Raw genomic sequence first — 12824 nt, 5'->3', positions numbered from 1 at the left:
TTAGTTTAGAAACGAAATGCAAAAGCGCCTTGGCAATATTTGGAAATATTTTGGAATTATATTTTTTTAAACATTCGTTTCTTATTTAATTGGTTCCACAGTGTTTGCTGATTTTCAGTTTTGTATAACTAGGCTATTTAAACTTTGTGTAAGTTATTTGTTGTTTTATATTAGGCATAGCCTATAGAATGGTGTATTTTGATTTATTTTGTTAATAAAATGTCTTTTTTTTATATATAGGCTAAGTTGAGTTTGAAGTTGTATTTTCAACTTCAAACTCAATGTCCCCCATGGTGATACCGGTACTACCGGTGTTGTTACATGTCGATTAACCGGTGGGGAAATTTCCTCACCGTCACAACCCTAAGATGCGTCTCTTTCCCCTCAGAGGCAGATGGGAATCCGCATACTCAACTACCTCGATGATTGGCTGATCCTGGCCAAATTAGAATGGGAATTAATCACTCACAGAGCGCTGTTACTCAGCCACTTGGAGCGCCTCGGGTTGAACATCAACCTTCTGAAGAGTAATTTGTCACCCAGACAGTGAGTGGTCTTTCTGAGGACGATTTTGGACTCTGCCCAGATGTGGGCTTGGGTCACGCCAGAACGGTCCCTGACTATTCAACGACTGGCGGCGTCCCTAAAACCGGGAACGTCTCGTCCCCTCAAGGTTTTTCAGCGGCTGCTCGGCCTCATGGCGGCAGCCTCCTCTGCGATTCCCTTGGGCCTGCTTCACATGCGGCCTATCCAATTTTGGCTCAAAGCCAGAGTCCCGTCCCATGCTTGACGCCTGGGCCGCTTTTATATCAAGGTAAACCATTGCTGTATCAAAGCTGTGGCCCCTTGGACAACTTCACGCCTGTTTCAGTCCGGCATACGGTTGGGACTGACCTCCAAGAGGAAGGTGGTTATGATAGACGCTTCCAACTCAGGTTGGGGAGCTTTGTTGGAGGGCAATCCGGTGTCCGGCTCCTGGTCAGCCCCGGAACGGCACCTGCATATAAACTGTCTAGAGCTCCTAGCTGTTTTTCTGGCCCTGAAAACCTTCCTGCCGGCCTTACGCGGGCACCATGTCCTGGTCCGTTCGGACAACACGACAGTGGTAGCCTACATCAATCGCCAAGGCAGTCTGAGGTCTCACTCCCTTTACAGGCTGGCTCGACGCGTCTTATTCTGGGCACAGAACGAACTCCTTTCCCTAAAAGCGGTTCATGTGCCGGGCAGTCTGAACTATGGTGCAGACATGCTGTCCAGAGGCAATGTGGCTCCAGGAGAATGGACCCTACATCCTCATACGGTTCAAGAAATCTGGTCTGTCTTTGGGAAGGCAGAGGTAGACCTCTTTGCCTCAGAAGACAGCTCTCACTGCCCAACTTTTTTTCTCGATACAGCGAGATGCTCTGGCCCACGATTGGCCCAGTGCTCGCCTGTACGCTTTCCCCCTGATAGCCCTGCTTCCGCAGGTCATCAAATGGGTCAGGGAGACAAAATGCTCCGTTCTCTTGGTGGCCCCACTCTGGAGGATCCAGGCTTGGTTCCCTGAGTTACTGCAGCTGCCCTGTGGCCGATACCACTGAGACGAGATGTTCTCTCGCAGGTAAAAGACATGATTTGGCATCCCCGGCCAGAGCTGTGAAGCCTTCATGTATGGAGCCTCGACGGGAGCTTACGCAGCTCCCAGCGAGAGTGAGTGATACCATTTTAGAGGCTAGATCACCGTCTACAAGACGCCTTTATGCCCTCAAATGGTCAGTCTTTCATGACTGGTGTACTGCACGAAGCCTGGACCCGGTATCTTGTGACGTGTCCCACGTGCTATCCTTTCTACAAGAGTTGTTGGACAATGGGCGCGCCCCTATCGCAGCGAATTATTCCCTCGAAGCTGGCCATTCGATCAGCAGAAACGATCTGATCGTTAAGTTCTTGAAGGGCGCCCGGAGATTAAACCCTCCTCGTCCTCAGACCATACCGATTTGGGACTTGTCAATAGTCCTTAGGGCCCTAAGGGGTCCTCCCTTCAAGCCACTACATTCGGTCGACCTACACCCTTTGTCGCTGAAAACCGCTCTGCTACTGGCACTAGCATCGGTCAAGAGAGTGGGTGACTTACAAGCACTGTCAATCAGTGTTTCCTGTCTGGAGTTTGGGCCTAGCGACTGTAAAGTTGTCCTCAAGCCTAGACATGGACATGTTCCAAAGGTGCTCTCAACTCCGTTCAGAGCCCAGGTAATTACCCTTCTGGCACTCCCCGCTGCAAATGGTGAGCAGGGTCCCAATGTTCTCTGCCCCGTCAGGGCCCTGAGAATATATATTGAACGCTGCAGCCTGTTCAGACAGTCGGAGCAGCTTTTCGTTTGCTTTGGAGGCCGCTCTAAGGGGCTGCCGGTTACAAAGCAAAGACTATCCCACTGGATAATTGATGCTATAGCCTTGGCTTATGCCTCAGAAGTTTTGCAATGCCCCATAGGTGTGAGGGCCCACTCCACTAGAGGAATGGCCTTCTCCTGGGCTTGGTCCAGCGGAATCTCTATTGGTGAGATATGTGAGGCCGCCGGCTCGTCGTTGCCGTCCACGTTTGCCAGATTTTACAGCCTAGATGTCCCTGCTCTCCAGGCACGGATTTTATCGGCTTAAATTGTTTAAACTGCTTATTTCTCCCTATGGTGGAAATAGCTATGTCCAAAATCCTCAGCTACGCTCAGGACTCAGTTTGTCTCATGTTTTCTAGCGGCCCTTAACATAAGTGCTCCAGAACTGGGCTCGCAGAGCAGCCTAGTCTGCTTCTGCTCATAGCACGGCGTGATTGGATTCGTTCCCCATACACAGCATGAAGTGAACGTTCGAAAGGGAACGCTCCGGTTACTGACATAACCTCGGTTCCCTGAGATAAGGGAACGAGCGTTGTGTCACTTGCCGTGCTTATAAGCTGCACATGAATCGAGGACTGTCGCTTCAGTCGAATGATTCTGATGAAATGGCGCTGCGAGCCGACTCATATACACTTTGGATTCGCCCTTTCTGGGGGGCTAAAGTGCCATTGGTTTGTGCAGCTACACAAACGAGAACAAATCAGGCTTCAGTAACAGAGTAAACAGGAGTTTACCCATTCACAGCGCTCGTTCACTTATCTCAGGGAACCGAGGTTACGTCAGTAACCGGAGCGTTCTCTCACAATTCTGAAGAAAAAATAGTAGACAACTAAACAAAATGTCATGGAATTTATGAATGGAATAATTCAATGACTCACTCAAGATTTACTTGTTTCATTGCTGGATGAATCGGTGTTTTTAATTAATCTCTTGAATGAATGATTCAAAGACAAATAAATTTTTAACAGTCCCTTTTCGCCACCTAAAAAAAAAAAAGATTCGCACAGAATTGATAGGTGGAATTTTAATTTTAATTTTTCAAAAAGTATCTTACCTTAAGACCTTAAAGCTGCAGTCCGTAACTTTTTTTGGTTAAAAATTATCCGAAATCAATATTTGAGCAAGTACATAACCAGCCAGTGTTCAAAACTATCACCTTACTTTAGCCCGATTCTCAACGTTTAGTTTATAATAATGTTTTCGAATTTGAGTGGTATGGGTAGGTTTTCACGGGAAATTCGAGCATACTGCCATGTCATTACGTCACCATGATGTCTGTAAACATAAAGAAGTTGTCCTGGCTACTAGGCTATCGCATGTGAGGATCCTGCAGGTGGCGGATCGTTTATAGCCTTTTCTCACAGCAGCTAGAATAATTAAATGTATCATTTTGATGGCGGATTGTAATCCAGAAAGGATTATGTGTTTATGAAACACGTGTGAATGAAATTAAATTATATTCCAGTTATAAATGTGCTTCTGATATCAGATAGCCTGGGATTACAAAAGATTTGTAGTTTAAAGACAACCAGTTCGAAGGGAGCATAATTAGCTTTTTGGGTTAAAAGAATTTCTTAATATGAAATTCGAATGGTATGACAATTAGTGATTAGACTGTATAGAAATTTAAATCTACACGATAATACACACTATACTCATAGTCACGCAATGCTGATGTTGTTAACATTAATAATTTGAGAATAAAGTATAATAATAATAATAATTTGCATGGTTTGCAATAATTTGAATGTGATATGAGCTAACCGATCTTTAGATTAAATCACCATTGGTAGCGCGATTTATTGTAATGCTTTTTTCCTCAGTTGGTCAGAACAAACGTGGCAGACTTGTTACTTGTTCAGATGACAATATACGGTGAAAATACTTATTTGGGTCATATATTCCAAGACATAGGCTAAAATCTGTGATTGTGAAGTACAGTAAATATCCACACTGGTGCAGTGACTGACTGCCACACATACTCCTCAAAACATTAGATTCATCCACGCTGGAGCCGTTCCGGTGTTGTGCCCAATTCTGACCCCCTGCCAGATCATTACCCCCCTAGTATTGGTAGGTTTAGGAGTAGGTGTGGGGGAGGGGTTAGGATTAGGGGTGGGGTTATGATTAGGCAATCAGGTAGCGACTTGAACGAGGTGGGTAATAATTTGTCAGGGGGTCAAAATTGGGCAGATAATTCTTCGGAAGATAATTCTGCAAACAGCTGCAAGGTTGCAGGTTTTCAAACAAAGAGGCAAAACTTACGGACTGCAGCTTTAAGTATCCGATTAGATATCCGACTGGAATTGGAATTGATTTTCGATTCCCAACCCTAGTAATAATATTACTTTTTGCAGTAAAATAGTAGTGTAACTAATTACTAATAAGATTTCAGTAATAATATTACAGTATCCATAAAACAGCTAGTTCCTTTCGATGCTTCAACCCTTACTGATTTAAAGTCCAACAATCCAATAATTCCTAGATTTATTTTCATAATTTTCACAAATTGCACAGGCACATGAAGTCACCAGTGCAACAGGCATATGTAATCTCTAGCATCATATGGCTTGCCCACCCACTTGCCTCTGTTCCTGATATAAATTGTATAAAATCTTTTTAGAGAATGAAACATTTTCTTATGAACTTATATGATTTATTTTGATAAAATACATCATGGAATATAATCGTATATGGGTATAACAGAGATTTTATAGCTATAATTAGCTTCAAGCTTCACATGATTAATGAGATTACACTTTTATGTAAACGTTAGACTCAAGATCCACTGTGGTCATAAAGGCCATCAAAACACTGCTATGTTGGCAGAGGACAAAAATGTAGTATATTCTAGGAATAAGAATAGCTAATTGTTGACCAATTGTTGACTGGGAACCAGTTGAGTCCTCTGCACAATGTGACTTTGCTGCAGCCTGAAATTGAACTGCTGGTTTTGTCTGGCCAGAGGAGAACTGGCCCCCCGACTGAGCCTGTTTTCTCCCAAGGTTTTTTCTCCATTCTGTCACCGATGGAGTTTTGGTTCCTTGCCGCTGTCGCCACTGGCTTGCTTAGTTGGGGACACTTAATTTCCAGCGATATCGTCGACTTGATTGCACAGATACTATTTAAACTGAACTGAGCTGGATGATGACTTCACTGAATTCAATGATAAACTGCCTTTAACTGAAAATTTAGTGTTTACCGTTGTATTTTTGCATTAATGACACACTATTTTTCCTAATGAATGCTGTACAGTTGCTTTGACACATTCTGTATTGTTAAGAGGAAATAGATTTGTTGTGAAGTATGTGGAGATTTGTTTTGCAAAATATGCTTGTATAGTGCCAAGATATACACCATTTGTTTACTAAAAACAGAATAATAGAGGAGTTCTTAAAAAATACCTAGATAAGACCTTATAAAACACTTAGATAAAAGGTTATTAAATACTCAGAAAATGATTAAATAAACGGAATTATTCATGCATTATCTGCAAAACTGGTTATTTTGAATGTGTATTTAAATTTTATTTAAAATATCTAAAGCATTTACCTATGGTGACAAATTCTATCACTAATTACTATAGTCTATGTGGGCTCTTTTTTCCATTTTATTTACACAGTTGATGTTGCACTTTTGTTAAAAAAGTATGTTGAGGAAGCATTTCCTATTTCATTTGTTCTAAATAATGAAATAGGATACTACCACTTTTACTATTCTGCAGTAATTGTATACTGTGCAGTGTACTCGGTTTGCACATTTTCTGTATGCATAGAATACTTAAGTGACATTTGCTAAAACATCCAGGATACAACCAGAACAGCACACTGTAAGAAATACTGCATCCCATGATGCACTGCACCCAACTTGACGTTTCATTTCCAGTGTCATGAATGAACAAGAATGACTTTTAATCAGTTTGTTCTCTCATCAGTGTTATTATTATCATTAATAAATAACAAATTAAAACTTGCCAAAAACCATATGGACATATGAAATCTAATACAAAAAAATACTCAAAATTACTAAAACTTTGAATTAAATTAAAATGAAAATTAAAAATATAAAATAAAATCTGTCAAAATATTAACAAAAACGAATGGTATATCAATGATACTAAAGTAATACATTTAATAATTTAAAGCTGTTGCGTACATATTCATCTAATATATTTTGAGACAAAAGACTAAATGCTTTTCAGTTTTATTGAAGGTTATTAAATCAACTGTTTTCAGCACCTGATCTTTGAATTAAATTAAAATGAAAACTAAAAATATAAAAAGAAAATCTAACTCAAAATATTAACAAAAACTATAATGATATACCATTATATGTCTTTCTGAATGTGCACTACAATCCTTACATGCATAATTTGAAAACGTGATTTCCATAAACAAATGTATAAACAATAACACAAGATAAAAAAATATAAAAAAAGAATCAAACCCATTTTGTTAGAAATAGGGCCATGAGAAACTCGATCATTATTTAATATGCACAGAAAATGTATTGTATGATTAAATGGGCTTGTGTCTACCATCTGTTCTGCATTCAGTTGCTAATTCGTGTTCAATTAAAACACACTGACATCCATTATTCATACTAGGCCTGCTTTTGTTAGTTTGCGTTTTAAAAAAAGATGGTGTTCATCTTCACATAAGCAACGATTGCACTGATCCGTCTCACCCTATTAAGGTGATTTGAGATGTAAAACTGCTCTTGTAGTTTCTTTTGTTGTTGTGCATGTTTGAATTCAAGTGGGAAATCAGTATCAGCATTAAATGACATCAATCTGGAACCCTGGATACAGGACACATTTTCAGGCAACGCTCTGTAGCAGGAAGCTGCTTCACAAAATAGCATGTTTATGACCAAGGGCAGAGCCACATATAAAACAGCATAAAAACAGCTTAGTTTTAAAAGGCAGAGTAATTCCTGGTTTTGGCCTGTCGTCTGCCGACAGACAGCGCCAGGTGGCTGATCCTGCCAGGATGGAGAAGCAAATGGTCAGGACAATACACTTACCTGATTTCATCATATCTGAGGCTTTGCAGATGGTGGATCACTGAACTCAATGTGGACTTGACATGTAAAGAGTGGAACAGACAAGATCTGAATTCCAGACTGATCAGGTTTTGTGCCCCGACTAATAACGATCAAACAAGCTTTATACATGCACTGCATTTAAAAAAAAGAAATTATATGCTAACTACCATCCAAAATATGTAATGGTTATATTAATTTAATAATTGACTCAGTTATATATATCTATACATATATTTTTTTTTTTATACGTTCTATTTTGTTTCTTCATTAGAACAGATTTGGAGTAATTTAGCATTACAGCACTTGCTCACCAATGGATCTTGCAGTGAATGGGTGCCGTCAGAATGAGAGTCTGTCTTTAACTTTAAACTGTCGCTTCTGGCCATAACCCATTATAATGCTACCTCCATGCAGTGATAAAGTTCATCCCCTGTTGTTCTCGTACAACTCACAACTTCTTGTAAACGGTGCCTGATCTGTGCATATTTCTCTCCTGATTCAGACGAAATGGCTATTTCGCTAGAGAAAGCAATGTTATAGAGCAGTGGTTCTCAAAGTGTGGGGGGCACGCTTTTTTAATTAAAAAAGCATTCATTTTACATAATGTTTAGTGTAATTATTTGGTAGTCTGAGGTGGGATGGGGATTCGAGGGAGGGCAGATTTTTTTATAGGTTTAAAGGGGGTCGCGACCAAAAAAGTTTGAGAACCACTGTTATAGAGGACTCATATTTTAGCCAGAAGAAGCAATGGTTAAAACGTCATAATGTGGATTTGTTTCTTAACACATACACAGCTTTTTACATCACAATATATTAATTAATGTACAGGAGTTGTGGATTATTGTGAAGTTTTTATCAGCTGTTTGGACTCTCATTCTGACGGCACCCATTCACTGCAGATGATCCACTGGTGAGCAAGTGATGTAAAGCTAAATTTCTCCAAATCTGTTGTGATGACGAATCAAACTCATCTATACCTTCAATGTCCTGGGAGTGAGTAAATTTTCAGCAAGTTTTCTTTTTTTGGGGTGAACTATTCATTTAAGAAATTAATCAGTCATTTCACAATCACAAAAAACTTCCCTGTTATTTAGTTTTTTATGAATGTTGGAACCTTGTATATTATTTTAATTGTAATCAATGTTACAAACATTGTCAAACCAATACATCTAAACAGACTTTTTACACCCCAAAAATGTTGGACTTTTATGCACGGATTAGTATAATGGCATTAAAAATTTGCAGCTTTCTTAAAGCACAGTAAATTTGTAAACATCTGAAGTTCTGGATCGTTGTTCTGCTTAGCTGTAAATCACATTGAAAGTATGAAGCATAGAACAGTGTCCGGAAAACTATGTCTCATCTATGTTTCAGAGGGGTTCTGCATCATAGTGTATAGCATCAATGGAAGGATTTAAACAGGATCAGAGTTCCCTGTAGTGTTGTGGGGCTTAACGTCGTCACTGTAGACAGCTTAATAATCCCACGAGCCACACATTCATTGCCCTCAGCATGTTTACATACACCCACAATCTATCCACCACGGCGTACCTATTTTCTAACCTACAGAACCAACAATGACACACGGGAAATGATGCGTGTTTCTGGGCGATGCTGTTCAGTGATAAATCTGAGCCTCTGGACCCCAGAACTGTAGCACTTAACTCAAAAACATCATGAAAAAACAGCCATCTCTATTATTTGGGGTTTCTAAAGAAAGCTTAGTTATACAAATGTAAAATGTCACTTGACACTAAAAAGTTGTTTTTTTATTTTTTGGAAAGAGACTGTGGTGGTGGATTTCCATTTGTACGTCAAGAAGCTTTTAATTAATACTTTGTTATAGAATCTTTCTTGATTTTTCTTACTTTATACACACACACACACACACACACACACACATATATATATATATACACACACATATACATACATATTTACTATTAAATATTTGATAATTTTTCAAGTAAAATAAATATTTGTGTTTTTTACAGTATAGCAAAACTGGGACATATTACATATTTACGTATTTAATGTTTTATTTTTATTATTTAATTTGTGATTTTTTTATAGGAAAACATTTTATAAAAATATGATTTTTAATTTTTTTTTGCGCAATAATACTACTACTAATAATAAAATATTTACTTTTTTAGAACAGAGCAGAAGTAGGAAAAACATTTACATATTTAAAATATATAAATGTGATATTTGTAGTAAAAAAAATCTAATTTTTACAGCAGAGCAAATCTAGGGGAAAAGGTTTACATGTTTGAAATTAAATAGAAATGTGTGATAATTTTTAGATTTAGTCTAGTTTTAAATAAAAGTTTTTTTGAACAGCAGAACTAGGATAAACTTTTTATATTAAATATAAATATATGATAACTTTTAGATGTTTTTTAAATTTTTTTTTAGATTTTTTTTTTTTTTTTTTTGGAGCAGAGCAGGAAAGAAAAATCCCTGATTTAAAATTTTACATATTTCAGTGACTGTTTTAGACTTGGAAATAACACTTCCTTGATGCTTCTCGGCTTTCCGAGATGATTTCTCTTGAGATGGCACAGCCACACATTAAGACAACCTTCTTTTATTTGACTCAATCACAGTTAACACTGATATGATTATGATGACAAACATGATTTGGAATGTAAACACTCAATAGTCCTGGTCTGCAGTCTGACCTCACAGTCAATGTCCACATCTACCGATGACGGAGCTGGAGAACACCGAGAGAGTTTTTGGTGCAACTTTCATCCTGAGATGCTGAGGCTGGCAGGACAAATGAACAGAAGTTCAGCTCTGGATGGATGGATGGATGGATGGATGGATAGATGATGACACATGAGATCTGGTTTGGGTCTGCACTCATGTTCAGTTCATGTACAGTTCATTGTCCCAGATCAAGGATGAGGTGATAACAAACGAGGGACCTGTAGTCCTTAAAGGGTCGTCTAAACAGAAATCTTCTGAAACGCTTCAGAAAGACGCAGAGAAGACCAAGCAGGAATAAAGGAACAGAGGGAATGGAGAGAAGATTATCGGGAAAGATGGGTAAGGCATCCATGCTCTGTGCTGGAACTGTCCAGGATGGGCAGCACCACTGAAGTCTACAAACAGGCCGATACTGCATTGCTTGATAGCCAAGATGGTCAAACAAACTCTGGCATATTCATACATTCATTCACTCACACACACACACAAACACAATCACACACGTGTGTGCACAAAAAGAGTTTAGGAGGAACACCTTGGGACCAAATGATGAAGCACTGCAGGAGCTTTTTGACTGCGCTGAAGGAAAAATAGCAGGAACGGCAGGTCAGCCTTGCACTCTTTTCCGGGTGTGTTTGGGTCGTCTCGGTTTGAGGATGACATATCTGTTGTAGGTGGTGTACTGCTCAGACAGAAATGGGATAAAAAAGGCCCTGAGCAATCTGGAGGACCTGTGTGGGAGACACGAAAAGGGAACAGCACCAGGGTCATGAACAGCGAAAAATAGCGTAATATGCACAAGACGGTCTACAAAATCCATCATTTTAGATCCACTTTCTTTAAAAATAAAACATTTCTACATTTATTTCTTCATGAATAATGACACCCAGAAATAATTACTGATAAACTGGGTCAAGGATAATCTCTCTTAGGATGATCAGACATCCAGTGTCACAACAATTTATGTTGAGCACTTGACAAAGATGTCATAAGAACACAAGTATCTTTAAAAGAACAAGGGGGCCCTCTAGTGGGCCCTACGATTTTCAATGATTCTTTACAGTAGTATTCATCACTCTGCATGGATTATCCACAAGAATCTCTTGTACATTTAACAAATTTCCACGCGTTTGATGAATGTCCATACTCCACACATAAAGACTTGCCTAGTAGTGTCTAAAAAAGGCTTTTCAGCAATAATGCTCCACTCCTCTTTGTTAGTGGCATATCGTGGTTCACGAGGGGCTTCTGTTTCTGTTGCCAGATCCACCAGGTAATGACACTGCTTCAGTTCTACCTGAGAGCCAGAGAACATGGAAGTACTTCACATACAGCTGCAACAATGACATATGCAGACATATGTAAAGATTTTGGATAAGTAACACTAGTTATATTTCTTTGAACTGGTGTAGAGTAAAAAAATATATATATAAATAAATAAAAGGGGTGTTAAAGATCTCAATAATTGATTTTCCAAAGTAAAAATGACATTCAAACTCTTTAGAGTGAAATTGATTTTTACCATTAACAAATAAAGAGGAACTACTATGGGGAGGAAAAGTAAAATCACTGTTGATCTTGATTCTTTAAAAAAAGAAAACAACAGAGTGTCCTTTTACACATTCAGCTCAGTTATTAGGCTTTACAACCTTGCAATGAGTCAAATGCCAAATTGAGGTGTTTGTAGTGGAACGCTCACGTATCGTGACGGCTCCTCAAGATTCTGATCATTCATGTCTGATGGGATTATCCAGGTGGCATCAGGACCCATGGCATATGGCTTAGGCAACTGACCCCTGAACTCTGACTGGATGAACTGTAAGTGCCAGCTGCAAAATAAGACTATACAGTTAACAGTTAATATATATTATAGATCTAAAGTACCGTTCAAAAGTTAGAGGGTGGTAAGATTTTTTTTTAGGTTTTTGAAAATAGTTTCTTATCTTATCCTACGGCTGCATTCATTTGATCAAAAATATCCCAAACTGTAATATTGTGAAATATTATTACAATTTAAAATGTTTTATATTTCAGTATATTTTAAATGTAGTTTATTCCTGTAATGGCAAAGCTGAAATTTCAGCATTTATTACTCCAGTCTTCAGTGTCACATGATCCTTCAGCAATCATTCTAATATGCTGATTTGCTGCTCAAGAAACATTTCCTATTATTATCAATGTTGAAAACAGTTGTGCTGCTTAACATACACTCCTACACTCTTACCAGCACTCACACACATCATCAACACATATCTTCTCACAGGCACTTTCCCCACTGCATTCAAGCAGGCTCGGGTAACCCCACTGCTCAAAAAACCTACATTAAACACTTCACTTACAGATAGCTACAGATCTGTCTCTCTCCTTCCATTCATAGCGAAAACCCTCGAACGAGTTGTTTTCAAACAGGTATCATTGTTTCTTTCACAGAACAACAAACTGGACGCTAACCAGTCAGGTTTCAGGAGTGGCCATTCAACTGAGACTGTGCTAATGTCAGTCACTGAAGCTGTGTGGATTGCAAAAGCTGATTCCAAATCATCAGTTCTTATTAATCTATCTGCTGCTTTTGACACTGTCAATCATCAGATCCTCCTGTCCGCCCTCTCATCACTGGGCATCACAGGGATTCCACTTCGCTGGTTTGCAGTCTTTCTCACTGGTAGGTCTTTCAGGGTGGCTTGGGGAGGG

At 39.1% G+C, this 12824-nt stretch overlaps 1 protein-coding gene across 4 annotated transcripts in view; it reads right to left on the bottom strand.

The window, feature by feature from the left end:
• Positions 1-9992: 9992 nt before the first annotated feature.
• LOC107691744 (alpha-1,2-mannosyltransferase ALG9-like) overlaps positions 9993-12824 on the bottom strand; it is a 17728-nt gene continuing 14896 nt past the window's right edge. For all 4 annotated transcript variants that reach the window (XM_016490543.1, XM_016490544.1, XM_016490545.1 and 1 more), the window contains 3 exons: positions 11833-11962; positions 11300-11430; positions 9993-10864 (listed from right to left, as the gene is read on the bottom strand). In XM_016490543.1, coding sequence (XP_016346029.1) covers positions 10741-10864; positions 11300-11430; positions 11833-11962 — 385 coding nt within the window. In that variant the 3' untranslated portion in view covers positions 9993-10740. The remainder of the gene's footprint in view (positions 10865-11299; positions 11431-11832; positions 11963-12824) is intronic.

This window comes from Sinocyclocheilus anshuiensis, unplaced genomic scaffold (genome assembly GCF_001515605.1).
Source record: "Sinocyclocheilus anshuiensis isolate Anshui unplaced genomic scaffold, SAMN03320099.WGS_v1.1 scaffold246, whole genome shotgun sequence".
Lineage (NCBI taxonomy): Eukaryota > Metazoa > Chordata > Actinopteri > Cypriniformes > Cyprinidae > Sinocyclocheilus > Sinocyclocheilus anshuiensis.
This window is presented reverse-complemented; position numbering and strand designations above follow the sequence as displayed.